The sequence below is a fragment of the Homalodisca vitripennis genome, unplaced genomic scaffold (assembly GCF_021130785.1).
Source record: "Homalodisca vitripennis isolate AUS2020 unplaced genomic scaffold, UT_GWSS_2.1 ScUCBcl_3971;HRSCAF=9830, whole genome shotgun sequence".
Lineage (NCBI taxonomy): Eukaryota > Metazoa > Arthropoda > Insecta > Hemiptera > Cicadellidae > Homalodisca > Homalodisca vitripennis.
Genome location: NW_025780084.1, coordinates 24,628 through 43,263, shown reverse-complemented (window position 1 = coordinate 43,263; position 18,636 = coordinate 24,628). Strand labels below are relative to the sequence as shown.

Genomic DNA, 18,636 nt, shown 5'->3' with positions numbered 1-18,636 from the left:
ATCAATACAATACCAGCCACAAGGTTAACATGGTCTACCTGATCTATAGATTGAAATGTCTTTAAAACGGCTTGTACTATTTATTCCCTGTAATACCTGAAAACCTATTAAGTGGAAAACATTTCATGTCAGTTTTCTACCAATATGTTAATTAAACTAAGTGGCCTTTAGTGGCGTTATTTGATTGTTTTTTTTGTTTTATTTGCTTGTGGCCTACTTCATGTAATAATTTGTTTTTAGCATAATGAATGAATTTTATTTTGAGTGTAGACCATAGCTAAAGCATTACCCATGTCAATGACATTTTTGTCTTATACTGTGAAATAATTTTCGAAACTTTAAGCATGGCTTAAAAAGCCAACCGAAAGCCCAAACCGAGTAAGCCTAGGTTGGAAACAATATTGATCAAGCCCTCCGGGGGGCGATCGTTTGCTGAAGTCTTGGGGGAACTCCGGGCGAAAGCCAAGCCGGAGTCAGAGACTGTCATTAAGGCAATTCGACGAACCCAAAACGGGGATGTATTGCTCGAGCTGGGGAAGTCGAAAGATAAAGCCGCTTTTGCTGAGGGCTTAAAAAAAGCACTCAGAGACAAGGGATCCGTGCGATCACTTGACCCAAAGTATCGATTAAAATTCGTGACCTTGACGGACTCACCAATGATAGCGAGGTAACAGACGCTACCTGTATAAAGCGGGATATTCCCGAATTAAAAGAATCTACCTTTAAAGTATGGCTCACAAAGCCGAACCGCAGCCAGCAGCGAATGGCGGTCGCCGAATTAGGCGAGAGACACGCCAATAAGCTGCTGGCTCTCCAACATCTGCGAGTTGGCTGGGTGAGTGGCCGGGTTTAAACGAAGAGTTGTCGTCCCACGGTGCTTCCGCTGCCTTGGGTTCGGCCACTCCTCTCGAGCCTGTAAGGGGCCTGACCGCACCAATCACTGTTTTCAGTGTGGTCAGATCAGACATAAGAGGCAGGATTGTAACTAGAACTCCTGTTTCATTTGTAAAGAAGCTGGCAGTAAGGGTAACACTCTGGAGCACATACCGGGCTCAGGACGGTGCGGTGTGTTTTAAGGCCGCACTTGAACGGGCAAAGGGGAAAGCTCAGTAATTCGGCTCCTCCAGTGCAATCTAGAAAGATCCAGGACAGCTGATAGTCTGCTTGACCAGCTGGCCAAAGAACATGGTGCCGACGCGCTCTTAGTGAGTGAGCAGTATCGAGTTAGGGACCCTTCGGTGTGGTTTTCCGACACACTCCATACTGCTTTCTGGGTGCGGAATCCACAAGAAGTTTTGATGCGGAGCCATGGACAAGGCCGAGGATTCGTCTCGGCAAGGTGTAGGGACGTTACAATTTTTAGTTGCTACCTCACCCCCAACGAGGCCATCCAGGACTTCCGCGATAAGATCGACTGCCTGGAAGAGAGCGTGATTGGCACCAGTGGACATGTCATCGTTGGCGGGGACTTCAACGCAAGGGCTGTCGAGTGGGGAATGTCTATCACCAATTCCCGGGGGAAGTACATCCTGGACTTTGCTGCCAGGGCTGGACTCGTTGTTATCAACGAGGGCAATACGCCTACTTTCTAGCGCCCTGGGCAAAGAAGCACGATCCCCGACATAAACCTTGCGTCTGAGTCACTCTTGCCGCTGATCTCACACTGGATGGTGCTTGATGATTACACTGCCAGTGATCATCAGTATATCTTGTTTGATGTAACGGACGGCCTGCGAAGAACCTCTGCACCTCGAGAAGTACCGCTCCAGTGGAATACTAAGAAGCTGGACGCGGGAATGTTCACCGATGTCATCTTACGGGCAACAACGCGGGATCCTGCGGTGCACGGTGGGGCTTGCACCGAGACATTGGACATTGGTTTTCGTTAGTGATGGGACTAATAACCTCGGCCTGCGATAAGTCCATGCCGCGCAGGAGAATAAGGTGCAACAAGCAACCCGTTTATTGGTGGACAGACGAGATTTCGGATCTCCGCAGAGCCGGTTTAAGAACCAGAAGAGTTGCCATGAGAGCTAGAAATCCCGCAGACCGAGGTCGTAAGACGGAGGCCTATAAGGCTGTAAGAAAGACTCTCCGCCGGGCTATCAACCCGAGCAAGCATGACTGCTGGCGGAAACTCAGGGAGGACGTCGATTCCGATCCATGGGGTCTGGGGTACAAGATTGTAACCCGAAAGATTGGCGCACGATCACCTCCATTCGTCATGGACGGCGCCACCACGGAGAAGGTCGTCAAGTCCCTGTTTCTAACCCATCCGCCGAGGCAAGAAGTCATATTCGAAAGGGTGGGGGACATCCCGCTTTTCAGTAATGAAGAGCTGGAGACAGCTGTCCTCTCCCTAAAGAACAACAAGGCTCCGGGTCCAGATGGGATTCCGAGTGAAGCTCTTAAACAAGTTTTCCAAGTCAACCCTGGGATTCTATTGAATATGTATAATGCCTGCCTTTCTGAAGGGGTGTTCCCGTCCCGGTGGAAAAGAGCCAGGCTTGTACTAATTAGCAAGGGGAAAGGTGACCCTGACCTGCCTTCGTCCTACAGGCCTTTGTGTATGTTGGACACAGCAGGGAAACTTTTAGAGAAGTTGATCCGCTCCCGACTGACATTAACCATGGAAGCTGTCGGGGAATTGTGCCCCCACCAGTACGGCATCAGGAAGGGGCGGTCAACCATTGACGCAATTGAAGAGGTCCGGATAGCAGTTCAGATGGCTGAGAGTCATAGTCGGTACTCTCGTCGAGTTGTGCTTCTTGTTACGCTTGATGTCAAGAATGCTTTCAATTCGGCGAGATGGGCTGATATGTTAGATGCATTGGGGAACACCTTTCGCAACCCAGCGTACCTGCTCAGGCTCATCGAAGACTATCTCCTTATATACGACACTAAAGAAGGGACGCGGACAATGAATGTGACCTCCGGCGCCACGCAGGGCTCAATCCTGGGTCTGGATCTCTGGAATGTCTCCTATGACAGTCTTCTGAGGTCCGAGATGCCGGATGAGACAATTTTTAGTTGGGTACGCCGATGACGTCACTCGCCGCACGCAACGTTGAGGCTGGCCCAGCTGAAGCTGAACCAAGTCATGCGCGTCGTGAACAACTGGATGGAGGATCACGGGGTATCTCTTGCTTTGGCTAAGGACAGAGATTATAATCTTGACTAAGAAGAGGATTGGACACTGTCGTTCCACTTCGCGTGGGTGGGGTAACTGTCCAATCTACTCGTGCCGACGAGTACCTTGGGGTTATGGTGGACAATAAGCTGACCTGGAGAGACCAAATCTTCCGTACTGCGGACAAGGCCGCTAAGGGAGTGCAATCCCTTAGTAGGCTAATGGCCAACGTCGGTGGTCCCAGGTCTAGCCGAAGACGGCTCCTCATTTCTGCAGTCCAGTCCGTCCTCCTGTACGGAGCTGAGGTGTGGCCAGATGCATTAAATAAGGAGGTGTATCGGATACGACTTGCTAGGGTGCAGCGACAAGCAGCTCTCAGAGTCGCATCAGCATATCGTACAGTTTCTGAGCCTGCCGTCCTGGTGATTGCTGGAGTCATCCCGGTCAAACTTCTGGCTGAGGAGAGGAAAGCAATATACCAGCGAAAAGGCGAGATCGGCAAGGAACGTGCCACATCAAAAGAGCGCACCCGCACCTACCGGCAATGGCAGGAGTTGTGGGATCAAGAGACCCGAGGACATTGCACAGCACGGCTGATACCGATGGTCCAGCTTTTGGTGAAACGGCGACATGGTGAGGTGAACTATTACCTCACCCCAGTTTCTCACCGGCCATGGATATTTTCAGTCTTACCTTTTCATAATGCGAAAGACCGGTTCACCGGACTGCATTTATTGCCCGGGTGTTCCCAATGATGCGAAGCATACATTCTTCCACATTGGGAAAGGCCCCGCCTTGAGGCAACACGCACTCTGGGTGTTTTTTCGGTGGACTCTGCCTGCCAAGTGATGCAGGAGGGTCGGGACAACTGGAACTGTGTGTCTAATTTTGTCCAGGGTATTCTCCGCGCTAAAATGATAGATATAGACCTAAATGTGGTTTAGGACCTTTGAGTTTTTGATGGCTGGATAGGCGCGAGCCCTGAGGGCTTAGGTAAAATTCAGACCTAACCTGAAGTAATGTGACAAACAGTTTCCGGGTTGGGATCCTGAAGTATAGAGGAGGTTTTTAGTGGGTAGTTTACCACCTAGTGAGAGTCCCACATTACAGGCTGGCCACCTGTGTGCGTAAAATGCATTTTCCTTCCTCTCCATAAAAAAATAATAATAATAATTTCCACCTATCGCCAGGATTATCTGTTCACTCATGACAATTTGTAATGTGTGAAAAATAATGCCAACATTATAGAAAAAATATACCTCATAGTATACCCTAGGCACACCCACTGCCATGGTTCAAGTGGCAGTTACAAGTAATCAGTCCTGACACAGTGACGTTCCCTACAGTAAAATACCTCCTAGTAATCAAGTACATCTGCATTCGAACTGGTACGGCATACATGGTGCAATATGATAGGTACATGTATTCAGTCCTAGCACAGTGACTTTCTCAACAGTAATATACCTCCTAGTAATCTAATCCATCCGCATCCGTACTGGTACAGCAAACATGGTGCATGTGACATGTCCAAGTATTCAGTCCTAGCACAGTGACTTTCTCAACAGTAATATACCTCCTAGTAATCTAATCCATCCGCATCCGAACTGGTACAGCAAACATGGTGTGTGCGACAGGTCCAAGTATATATATATAGCACAGTAAATTTCTCCACAGTATTATATCTCCAAAATGTCCAAAGTGCATCCGCATCCAACCGGTACAAAATAGATGGTGGATATGACAGTTAGCAGTTTCCAATCCTACCACAGTGACTTTCTCCACAGTTTTATAACTCATAATGATGAAGTTCACCCGCATCCGAACTGGTATAGCAAACATGGTGCAAGTGGCATTTTCCAGTTTTAGCACGGTGACGTTCCCCACCGTATTAAACCTCCAAATTTCCAAGTGCACCCGAAACGAAACTAGTACAGTGTAAATAGTGCAGGTGGAAGTTTTCACTCCTAGTACAGTGAGTTTCTCTATAGTATTATACCTCCCAATAATCAAGTGAATTCGCAGTCGAACCAATACAGCAAACATGTTACAAGTGGCAGTTTCCAGTCCTCGCACAATGACGTACCTCACAGTATTATACCTCCTAATGCTTAAGTGTATCAGCATTGGACTGGAACAGAAAACATGGTACAGGTGGCAATTCCAAGATGAGGGATGGAGACCAGACGACACTGATATAGCTATCTGGTATGGACCCTCTGGATAGTTTCTCTACAACAGTATATACTGGATAACTTGTTGATCTTGGAATAACGGTGCCTGGTGAAAACACTTTTTCAGCGTTTTAGTGGAACTAATATTTTTTTATACATCTATATAAAATTTTTCACTGGAAAAAGAATTTAAACTGTTTGCGGAAAAAGGTTTTCATCTGAACTCAGTTACCTTTATGTTTCATTATTAAGAGAATTACACTTTTATAACGTAATCCAATGATCGCTTTCCGTCCTCGAATGTTTGGACAGTTTCCAGCAGCTATACATGCATATTTGTGATTGGAATATCACTACAGGTAAAAAAACCATGTTTATGTACAGAAAATTCACTTTCCTTACTAAGAAGCAACATAAAACACCCCGTGAAAGAAATAATGAACGAATTACAAGTTCGTACAGTTTATTATATATTATAACTAATTAGACAAATGATATACTTGAGTGTTGATTTTACTTATATCAGAAAACTGTGCGTTGCACATTCATAAAATTGTCAAAGGAAAAAAAGAGATTAGCTTTTTAAGTTAATCTATAGACTCAGGAAGGTGAACATTGAGCTCACACAAAAGTGTGTAGAGGTGACGCCACTATAGTATAATAATACATCTTTTCTTTCTTTTTATTTTATTTTTTAGAATGGACTTTAACTGTGTTTACAGTATAAAATGTAGTTGCAATAGGGAATACATAGACGAGACAAAATGACCATTAAATTGAAGGATAAAAGAGCATAAAGAAAACATGAGAATGGGTCTCACAGAAAAGTCAAAAATTGCACACACCATTGTTAGTCAAAAGACCATCGTATGAATTGGGATGAAGCCAAAATAATACATCAGGAACCACATTTCTTCAAAAGGAAATTAATATAGGCAACATGCATTAAATTGGCAGACCAACTAATCAGTCAACCATCAGTCGACACTAAGCCGCTTTGGTTGCTAATTCTAAAAAAATTAACTAAAATGAAAACAACAATTTTCAAACGGATCATATATTTTTAATAAACCAATGCGGAGTCTCAATATGATTTTAACAAGTTCATATAGTATAAAATAATAATAATAAGGCCTGTTCCTGTCCCCCTTCCCTTTTACTTCCGTTATCTTGTGCATTTCTGCCGTGACGATTACCATTTGCTATTGGCCTCTAGTCAGTCGTTGGTGGTTGGTAGGCAAATGTAGGCGTATGGTGACCTGTATTCTGTAATTAAGTTTCAATGATTAGTGTTGTGTATAATATTAAGTGCATAATTTAGAGTTAGTTAAGTTAACACAATACACGGTGGTTGTGATTCCTGTCTTAGGCGTGCCACAACGCTTAGGTATGATTTCTACCTAGTTTGTAATTATGTATTAGGTTAGTTATTTACCTGAAGAGATCAGATTGCATATCTCGAAACGTGGTACAGTATTACTGAAATTTTCTTTCACTGAACGATGCCAAATGTTCGGAAAATCCTGTTTCCTTCAATGCACCTTTAATTTGGCTCATGATAAATTATTCTACCAATATATTCCAAAATCTTATAAAAAATATATTTAATTGACTTTATTATTCTAATATGTTGCTGATTTTTGAATAAGGTATTCGTCATTGTCTGCCGATGCTAAGTAAATTTTTAAGTAGGTAAAGATTGTGCGAAATATTTGAAATTTTTAAACTTATTTTTACAGTAGGGGTACAAAATGTACTGCTGTAGGCGAACAATTATGATAGTTATTTTTGTATCAATCATTTGGAAAACTCTTCTATTTTTGTTTATCTCTACCAACTCAAGTGTATAACGTTTTAAATGCAACTATTTGAATAATGCAAGTGTTAGTGAAATGAAGCTAAGACTCTTTTGATGAAATAAAAATCTACGCTGAGATTGTTTTACCTTCAAACCCCTTATTTTTATCTAAAACAGTAATCTAATAATGACTGTTATTATTTCACAACTCGTATATTGTCAACTTCTACTTAACTATCTATGTAATTATATTATTCAAGCAAAATATGTTCCATTTCACACAGAAACAAACAACAGTGTAATTTTGAACGAGAATACAAGTAACTGAGGTAAACAAAACCGGCTCGAGGCACAACGAGAGTGCTGTGTTAATGCCATTAACTCTGTTGTCTCTTACACTGCACCTGAGATGTATAACAAAGATATATAATAGGGTTGTACAATGTACACATTCACTAGATGTTACTGTTGCAAACGTGCTCACATATTACAGTTAATCAAACAAATCTTAATGCACCCTAGTGAAACCAAACTACATTAAAAATTAAACTATAAAACGTATAGTGTCTCATATTTACAAACATCGTGCTTACGTTCTAATCGATTCCTCTAAAATGGTTACTGTCACGTGTTAAATATGTTGCTGTATTTGCTTCAGCTGTACGGTTTCGGTTTTTTTGTATTTGTTTTCATTGAACGGATTTAAGAAAGTTGATGTATTTGTTTCTGTAATAAAAAATGAAATTAAATGAAAAATGACTATTAGAGGCGAAGTTAGGACTATAAAGTCCTCACACAATAACACGGTTAGACGGTCACATAATACGGTTTGGTATGTTGTTGTGTTCGTTTCAGGTGTACGGTTTTATTATAAAATGTATAAACAAAATTAAGTCGCAATTTTCACTGACGTTAAAATGATTCTTGTGGATGGAGTAGAACGTTTTATGAATTTTCGTTAAACATTAAGAATGAAATAAAAATCACAAAGAGCGTTTATAAAAAACTAATTATTATATACACTGAATAATATTATTCTAAAAGAGTCGCCTATCATGCTGATCATTGATATTGTTTTCTAGTATTTCCATTTAAAATCAGTAATTACGTCATATTGTATTCTTAGGCAGATGTGATCGATACACGTTATTTTAATAATTTTTAGTCGATTTGGTTTATTTTTTATAAAATTTCTCTGCTATTAAGTTTTTCAACCGTCAGTATCTTCATCTATTACATTTAAATTTATTTCACGTATGAACATTGAATTGCCACCCTCTATAATACCCTAAATTTTCAACAAGTTATTCATTTCTTCATTACATAACAGAATACCTACTGACAATTTAGCCAACACAGTGCAATAATATGAAAATAATAATAATATGTCTATTCAATTAAACATTATCAATTGCAATAAAAAGGAATTTCATTGACACTCAAAAGGCTATTGCTAACACACACTGCTGTTCAAACCAGATCTAGATTAGTTTTAGAATATGGTTATAATTTAACAATTCTGTACAAACTGAGTTTAAGTTTTAGCTGTCGATACTATAATAAAATATATTATAATTCACAGGACATAAATTAATATTAAACAGGTATTAACAAAAAACTATATGAAATCAGGGGTTATAATATTAAAATAGTGTACAGACACTTTTGTATGCCAATTGTATTAATATTAAAAACTAATGTTTAGTTTGATTTATTTAGATTTAGTATTATATAACACACAAAAGCATAGGAAAAAATTTAATATTTACTATAAAAAGTAACAGTATTCTTCTGTGGATGAACTTTTCCGGTCTGATACAATTCGGTGTATTTCCTTCCCATGGAAAAATAAACTTGAACTTAGACTTTGATGTTGTTCTTAACAACCTTGTCAAACACAGGCACAACAGTTTTTCTTTTTGGCGAACAAAATAATGTTTTTATAAACAAAAAGTATTTCAGCCGTCAGTCTCAAAGTTAAATAATTTGACATCTTACACTCTATTTCTTGTATATTATTTTCCATTGCCAGTACAAATCTCGGATTATTTAAAATTGTTTGCTGCACATCTTCAAACAATTTGTTATGCATTAAGACATTAGCCCACAGTATATGTTAGAACATAAGAATTTCTGCAAAGCTGCACAGCTTTGTAGGGTAGGGTTATTCCAATATAAAAATTTGAATTTATCTCTATTTTACCTTTCGGTTAGTGCTGCATTGTAAAGATGAAATACAACAAGAGTATAAAAAATGCTGAAAATGACTGTAATTATATATGGTAATTAAACCTTCTTAACAGCGTCTATACGCTCAGTAAGAGAGATGCTCTATCTGCCAATACACTGACAAGATATCTATCGTGAACAACCAACCAAACACACTCAATCAATATACTCAATATTTAATTTTTGAATGTAAATTGTTATGTTGTGTCTTAATCACTTATTAAAACATAATTTAGTCTTACATGTCAGTTGCGACATTGTAACTTTAGAGCTTACATGGAAGAGATGACGTTTTAGTCCTAACTTCGCCTAAAATGCCTTAAGTAAAGGCATTTTTAATTTCACCCCGTAAAAACTATCTCCAGCAGTGTCCAGTGTGGTAGCTCCTCAGCCCCACCAGGGAATGCTTCTTCTGCCCATGCTGAGTGTTTTGTTTAGTGTGTTATCCCGGTACAGCCTACTGCCTCCTTGACTGACCGCGCCACTGAAAGAGATCCGCCTCTGTCTCCTCCACCATGTAAAAAAATTAATTTTATTTCCAATCAATATAAACAAATTATAAACATTAAAATTTTTGCAAAGTAACTGACCGCTTTTACAAGTAGAGTGGCCATGTGTACTTTTTGACACTGAAATTGGTCCTGACCACTGGAACATCATTAAAAACCTTAAAACTACCATTGAGGTTTTTAAAACTGAACACCATTTCATCAAATTAAGAAATATAGGGCTCAATCCAACACCTACGTGCAAATCGATGACATGACGTCTGCAGAATAATAAATCATCTATAGTCTACCTCAACACAAAATGGAAAATATCCTCAGCTAGCTCATCATTCACAGACAAACCGAACAGGAAACATTAACTGCCATTCAAGGTGAATGATATCGCGGGGTATAGTCAAATTCGCCACTTGCAGGCTTGGTTCAGCAACGAAGAGCGGCAAAGACAAGGATAAGTAGCATCTAGGCTACCACAACTCGATTGTAGCGACCCACCAACTCTAAACATCTGCAGCGTCTTGATTGGAAGGACGAAACGATATTGCGGCTTAACCACTGCAAAATTTTCCAGCCCTTGGAGCAGCTGGAAAATATTAATGTGTGGAAAAAGATTGGCCTAAGGACAGTTTAAATATGCTAAAAGTGAGAAACACGTACATACAAATTTTGAAAAGTAATAAATTCACGTGTACACAATCCTATATTTAGGAAAAAGATTTTAATATTCAAGTAACGTCGAAACAAGTGAATAATAATAGTCTTTTCTCTACAAAAATTTTGAATTAGAAATTTAACATAAAAATGTGAACCTTATAATACTGTAAATTCAACTAAACTGAACTTGTATAATCAAGTAAATGTGTACTTTATTTCAAAATTATTTATTCAAAGTAAGTTTTCTAAAAGCTATAATTATGAAATGTTTAGAATTATCAATGCTTGTAGTTAGGTGAATACGAAACGGTTTACACCTGATAGAAGATTAATATACAAATAATGAACAAAAGCCCTTTAAAGGTCATTAAAATAGTTATAAATTTTGCGGCCACCAGCAAAATTTAAACAGAGCCATCAGAATCCCATTAACCATTCCTCAATCCTTCAGCAAACTCATTAGTGTATCGATCACGATTAATCACTTCATTATCCACCGTAAACCTATCTTCACTATCCAGTAATTAAATCATCTCTGATATATTTCACAAATTAGTGGATAAATCTATTTGATAAAAAGATTTTGTAGATTACCTATTATTTTTCATTTCGCTACATTTTATATCACATAGACTAAATAAATATATATTTATTACGCATAGCAAGACTTATTATGACTTTAGCAACTTTAATATTTTATATATTGAAATTAGTAAATTAAATATGTAATTAATTTTACAAATACCATCGTAAACAAATTTAGATGGCTGACATTTTCATACTAGTAAATAACACTATCAATATATCTATACCATTGTATAAAATCTAATTATAGGGTGGCGCAGAGAAACGGGAAATTTTGAAATAATCATAATAAACCAATGAATTGCACAAACAGCTTTTTAATGCTTAAAATCTGTTAGGCAAGAGTGGAAATTACATGAGAAATGTTGGAAATAACAATAAATCTAACGTCAATTTTTAAAAATAACATCAGTTAAGTGCTGTCCATTGCGCCTAACATATTCATTCAATCGATTTCGAAAACATATCATTGTGAGAAAGCAATGTGTTCTCTGGGATGTTGGCGACGTGTTCTTCCATCTGAGTCTTGAGCTCAAGAAGATTTCTTGGCCTAGTCTGGTACACAACGTTTTTTAGATGTTCCCATAGAAAGAAGTCGCGTACTGAGAGGTCTGGAGACCGTGGAGGCCAAGTGACATTTAGAGTTCCTTGAAATTATGCGCTCCCCAAACAAACGCCTCAGTACTGCCATTGACAGATTGGCAGTGTGTGAGGTGGCTCCATCCTGTTGAAACCAGGTTTGGTGAATGTCAATATCTGGAAAAGCATTTAATGCCATGGAGCAAAAATTGTATTTAGCATATGAACGTAACGTTCAGATGTGGCAATAACAGTGGAACCCTTACCATCCAAAGAAGTAATTATCCCTCGACAAGACACTGCACACCATACAGTAACTTTAAGGCTGTGTAACGGACGTCGATGAAGTTCACCGGGATTTCTCCGAGCCCAGTAACGCATGTTGCGCTTATTGACATGCTCATTTAAATGAAAGTTGGCTTCATCAGACATCCAAAGATTTTCAAGGAAAATTTGCGTCCTCATTGATTTCAGTAGCTGTTAACAAAATTGTAAGCGTAATTCACCGTCATTTGGTTTTAGAGCTTGAATAATCTGAAGCTTGTAGGGATGAAACTGCAGGCCATGCAATATTATTTGCACACTCCGATGCTCAAGTCGCAATGATGAGGCGATTTTTCGTACAGAACGACGCGGACTCCTTTCTACTGTGACGCGCACTACATCAAAAATTTCTGGGGTCCGAAAAATCACTATAACGCCCAGGAGGTTTTTTCTTTAAGGCGCGAACCAGTCTGTTCAAAATTTATAACCCATGATGGTATGGCATGTGAAGAAGGAACTCAACCGCGGGGAGGAATATCATAATGGCGTCGGAACACTCGTTGTGCAGCTGTTACACTATCGCCATTTTTGTAATACGCTCTCACGGAAACGCCACGCTCCTCACCACTCCACTGCTCCATCTCAACTAAATGACCGTTATTACTTGGCATCATGACTTCCGTCCCCAACTCCTACAAGACTTCCAGGTGTACCAACAACAACTTCAAAATTTCCCGTTTCTCTGCGCCACCCTGTATATCTTAGCCTCTGTATATGTACGTGTTACTCACGTAAAATCTACTGAAATGCTACATGGACAAAGTACAGTTACTAAAACCTTGAGAACTTTGCTCCGGGCTATGCCCCACTGATCCCTAAAGCTGCGAAATATAGAAATTAAATTTAACCAAATGTTCTGTGTAAACATTGATTTATGGTATTTTTTTTTAATTGCAAAGTGTCATTCTCAGTTTTTTTTATTTATGGACTTTACTTGGCATCATGACTTCCGTCCCCAACTCCTACAAGACTTCCAGGTGTACCAACAACAACTTCAAAATTTCCCGTTTCTCTGCGCCACCCTGTATATCTTAGCCTCTGTATATGTACGTGTTACTCACGTAAAATCTACTGAAATGCTACATGGACAAAGTACAGTTACAAAAACCTTGAGAACTTTGCTCCGGGCTATGCCCCACTGATCCCTAAAGCTGCGAAATAAAGAAATTAAATTTAACCATATGTTCTGTGTAAACATTGATTTATGGTATTTTTTTTTAAATTGCAATTTATGGACATTAAAACATAGAGTAAGCTCAATTTTATCAAAACGTCTAATATCTTAAACTTTTCTTCAACCGCTGTTGAGCAGAGAATAAGAAAATGTCCGGATATTTAATCACCTCGTCTGAAACGTCATAAACAATTTTCTGGACGTCGTTTAATTTTAAATAACTTGTTATAAAGTGCTTCCTCTCCGTTCACTTGAGCTCCTGCCAGTAACAAGGAGGGAACCTGACAACGATATATCCCCTTTCATTGGCTAATAGTTTGGGTTAATAAGTTTCAGGTTTAGTTTTACATGGAAGAATCTTCCTGAGAAGTTCTGGTGTCGTTTCTTTCATGCAGTATTGTCGAAAAATTATAAATTCTATAATATATAATTTGCTATAATATTCTAAAAAAATATTTGATCTACCTTATTTCACCAATTTTAGTTTTAAATATCCGTTTTTCTTAAAATCGTACTGACTTGAAAAAGATTTTCGAACATAATTTTTAATTTTCTAAAACTGGTATACATGATTAAATATATTTTAAAAATTATATGTCCGTAATCAAAATATAGGCTACGTTATTTTCAAAATTGTTTTTAAATATATCTTTGTAAATATCGTTACTGACCAAATCCCATTCAAGTTGCCTCATATAAAGGTTGGCGTATAACAAAGCCTTGCTTGTTCCTTTGGCTAAGCCTTTTTTTATAGTTATAAGTGATCTTAAAAACTAAAGCAATTCGCTCAATGTTTCATATATTAACTAATTAGAATTACCAAGGGTAACTCCCATGCGAACAATTTATGTGTGCTGATCCAGGGTGAGACCATAACGCCGGCACTCAAGGAAGTTGGTCGATGGTAAATATATCATTCAAGAATACCTCAAGACATTGTAAATTCCTGTCAAGATGCATTCTTTATTTTTGTATTAATTTTCTTTCTATCTCATAAGAAGTGGCTTGTCTTTTTCGTACTTATGAATTAAATTTGCTGTTTAAAAGATTAGTTTTTCTTGTATATGCACTATTTCTGAACACTTTTAAATGTATTGGTTGCAAAGATCTATTTGAAGTATTACACTGTTATTAGTAAGTTCAGCTTAAAATAGATATGCTCCACGATTAGCTGTGTTAAAAACTTTTTGGCGGTTTCCACTGCCAGAAACTTTTTGCAGTCAGCTTATACAACACCACTAATTCAAAAACTTATTTTATAACTTCTTAAAAATACTGCAATATCTTATTTGGGTTATATGTTTTTTATCTTCCATAAAGTTATGGGGTAACAGAGCTTAGGGTATTGGCATAAAAAAAACCACAAATGTCAATTCAGAAAAATGGTATTGCATTGTTTATATAAAGTAAATTTAGCTTAACTATAAGAAATATTCAGTGGAAAATAAGAGTTAAAAGAACAGAACTCCAATTAAACCTAATTAAACTCGAATTAAAATTAAAGTTACATGACCCGCACCGTAAGAGAGATAAATAATGAAATATTTTGTGCTTAGCACAGACTGATAAAGAAACCATAACATATTGGGTGTATTCTAATACTAAAAAAAAGATTGGGTTAATTCTTCGAATATTTGGTGTGCACACGTTTTGATGCAGGCAGCGAATCGAAAGAAATGTTGTAAAAACTAGAATAACGTTCTGTCAAAGATAAGCCTTATCGATATTGTGTGCTTTTACCGTATCCAGTATACTCCAACACATGGTTTAGATTGATGTAATCACGTTTTTATCCTGGCAGCGAATCGAAAGTAATGTTGCAAAGGGTAATGTTCAGTCATAGATAAGGCTGATCGGTATTGCGTATTTGTACCGTATCCAATATACTCCAACAGTCTGTTTATATTGATTAAATCACGTTTTGATACTGACAGGAAATCTAACCTAAAGTTTTACAAGTCTGAGTAATGTTCAGTTAAATATAAGCCTGTTCTGTATTGAGTAATATTACCGTATCCAGTATAATCCTACGCTATTGTGTAAATGATGAAAATACCTTCAGTTCACCTTCGTTGAATTGCTGCGTCAGGAATCTGATAACAACGGGTGCGTGTTGAAATGAATATATTTTTTTCGCTCTAGTAAAGCGTTTTGGTTTGGAATTCTTTTACGCTTGAATTATAATCTAATATAACATTTAAATTTTAGGACAAAAATTATTTCAGTTGCAGTTACGGTTGCAGTATTCAGAGTTTTATAAAGTAGTGGTATCTTTTTAAGTGAACGTAAAAAATATTGGTATTTATTAAATAATTTATTTTACATGCAAATCTTAACATAAATGTGGTAGTGAACATCGTGATAATCGCATGACTGTTCTCTAATTGGTCATATTACAGCGTAAAGAATCTGAACTATTTGCCAAATTCATAAAATTTTATTAATAAAGTCAGTTAATTATATTCGTTAGTAACATAGATTCATTTTAACATCTGAAATGTTCCTATTTACTATAGTTCTATATTTGGCTTTGAAAAATATTGGTGTCTTTCAAAAACTTAAACAGTATGCTTTGAATCACTATAAAAAGAAAATGTTTGAAAAATATTAATAACATTGCTTGCGCATATGCAAAATATTTACTAGTGCTTAGAATATAACCAAGGAAAACTAAATAAAGATTTGTATATGTATGCATATTTTCCAAAACTAGTTATTATTTTACTTTAAACGTAATATCGAGAGCATAAATCTGTAAAACTCATTTATGTGACTACGTGTATCGTAACAAGCTTCGGTAAATTTCGTGGTCACGAGGGATGTCATTGTCTAAATTTGACCTAAATGACAGTACACTTACCACAATATAAGGCTTGGTATAGGTAAAGTCTTATGAAATATTCACATGTAGTTATTACAATAAATAGTACACCCAATATAATATGAAATGTGTCATGAATTACACCATTACGATACATTTTGCATTAGATATGCACTAATAAATTATTATATACAGTTTATAATTTACTTCAATATTAAAAACAACGCATATAGAAAATTATTGAATTAAAAACATTATTTATAAAATATGATTTTAATATATGTATGCAAAAATTAATGAAGACACTTTTCTTATGAAAATTTAAATATTTATGATAACCCGTCAAATTGAGGAATTTAATTAAAACAGATGTTTACATAATATCGATTGAGGAACTAAAACATAAAACATACACATTTTTTATCTGTTACATGTTTTAAGCTAGAAAGGCAACTGACACGATGATTATTTAAGATATAAATAATATCAAAACTTTTCTATTGCCTTTTATCGGTAATATCCGATATGTTTTAAAGGATCTTTAGACGCTCTTCTCATTCATGTCTCTCGAGGTCTCGAATTTAACAGATACAGGTAAGTCTTGTCTAAGCCTATAAGCCGATCACTCAATGTCATATACAGTTCTAACATCCCTGTAGAGCTCACGTATCATGAAACCGTATTTGCGTTTAGTTCAAGTACTCCGTGTTACCTTGTCTGTACTACTGCTGAGCCTATAAGCCGATCGCTCAATCTCATATACAGTTCTAACATCCCTGTAGAGCTCACGTATCATGAAACCGTATTAGCGCTAGTTCAAGAGCTCCATGTTACCTGGTTGAGGATAATACTGTAGTTAGAAGTTTCCCATAACATTAATTCCAGCGAATCAAGTATTTACTGTTATATTCATTTGAAATTATTACAAAGCTTATAATATTTTCTTATTCTGTAGTTTCAGTAGTTTTTTTACTGATGTGTAATGCCACCAATATACATACATATATATATATATATATATATATATACAGGGTGTATATTATGTCTGGAAACACCCAAATATATCCTTTAATAATTTAAATATAAATTTGAAACCTCTTACTATCGTGATAGAGATTGGGCATCTACTTTTTGGAACAATGTTTTGTTATGTCACACCAACGGGGGACGTCCTGCCGAGGGTATCGTGAATATTCTTAATGGAAGCCTATACCTTGTGATACATAATTTTAAAGGTAATAGCTTACTGAATTGAATGCCACAAACCGCATCTCAAGGGAATTATTCTATCAGAAAATAGAGCATTTTTAGTATTGAAAATTTACTGATGTTCAACAATGTAATTTTAACATGGTTCTTGCCACAAAATGTGTTACACTAATTTTTTAGCATTTTTTTAAATGTTCAATTAAATAAAACAAAAAATTCATTTTAAGCTGGTTCTATTAGCACAAATTTGCCAGTTTTTTATTACAGTACAATTATGGAAATACTTATGTTATTGATTTCTTATTACAAATAAAAAATAATGTATGCTGTTAGAAAAGTCTTACAACAAACGTTTTACCTGCATTTTGTGTCAAAGCAATTGTTCGAACTGTGTTCCTTCTACGGTTTGACAATGAGCCAATCTTGTGTAAAATGATTCGACAGAGTTGCCTAACATTTCTTCAGTTATCAAAGCAATCTCCTCTATAATCCTGTTTCTTAGGTCTTCCAAATTATGAGGCTTTCTTCTATAAACATTGGATTTTAAATGACCCCATAGGAAATAATCGATTGGTGACAAATCCGGAGATCTTGGAGGCCATTCGATTTCTCCTCTTCGGCCAATCCATTTATGAGGAAACCTTAAATCCAAATACTCTCTTACCTGTCTCCCATAATGGGGTGGAGCACCATCCTGCTGAAACCATACATTAACAAAGTATTCTCCTGATGCAGTTTGAATAGCTGGGATTATTTCATTTTGGAGCATATTGTAGTAAAGTTCGGCATTTAAATTTCCATTGATGAAAAAGGGTCCAACAATTTTGTTACCTAAAATTCCACACCATACGTTCAGTTTTTGTGGTTGCTGTGAATGGGACTCAGTAATCCAATGTGGGTTTTCACTAGCCCAGTAACGGCAATTGTGCCTGTTAACATTGCCATTTAGGAAAAAAAGTTGCCTCATCAGAAAATAGTATGTTGGTCAGAAAATCTCTATTGTCATCACATTTGCGCATCACAAGTTCACAAAACTCAATTCTTCTGTCGTAATCATCCTCACTTAACTGTTGGACTAAATGAACTTTAAATGGTTTGTATTTATTAATTTTCAAAATCTTACTCACAGACATAGGGTGCATATCATGTTGCTGTGCAGCTTTTCTGAGCGATGTATGTGGGTCTTCAATAAATGTTTGCAAAACATCTAGTGCATGTTCTTCATCTGTTGCAGATTGTATCCTACCCGACTTTGGCCGATTACGTACACTCCCTGTCATTTCAAAACGCTCAATAGTTTTTGATATTGTTGAAACACTTATGGGATTCCTTTCTGGGAAAGTGTCATTAAACAAATTACAAACTTCCCGATAAGATCTTTGACGATCGCCATATCCTCGCATCATCAACAGAGTAATTCGTTCTCTTTCAGACAATTCCATTAAAATGCCAAATA

General features: G+C 37.1%; 1 protein-coding gene across 1 annotated transcript; it reads left to right on the top strand.

The window, feature by feature from the left end:
* Positions 1–3,264: 3,264 nt before the first annotated feature.
* On the top strand, positions 3,265–3,763 carry LOC124372755 (the record flags this gene model as incomplete). The annotated part of the gene is made up of 1 exon (XM_046831166.1): positions 3,265–3,763. A coding segment is annotated over exon 1 (499 nt), but the record flags the coding sequence as incomplete, so codon positions are not given.
* Positions 3,764–18,636: the final 14,873 nt, after the last annotated feature.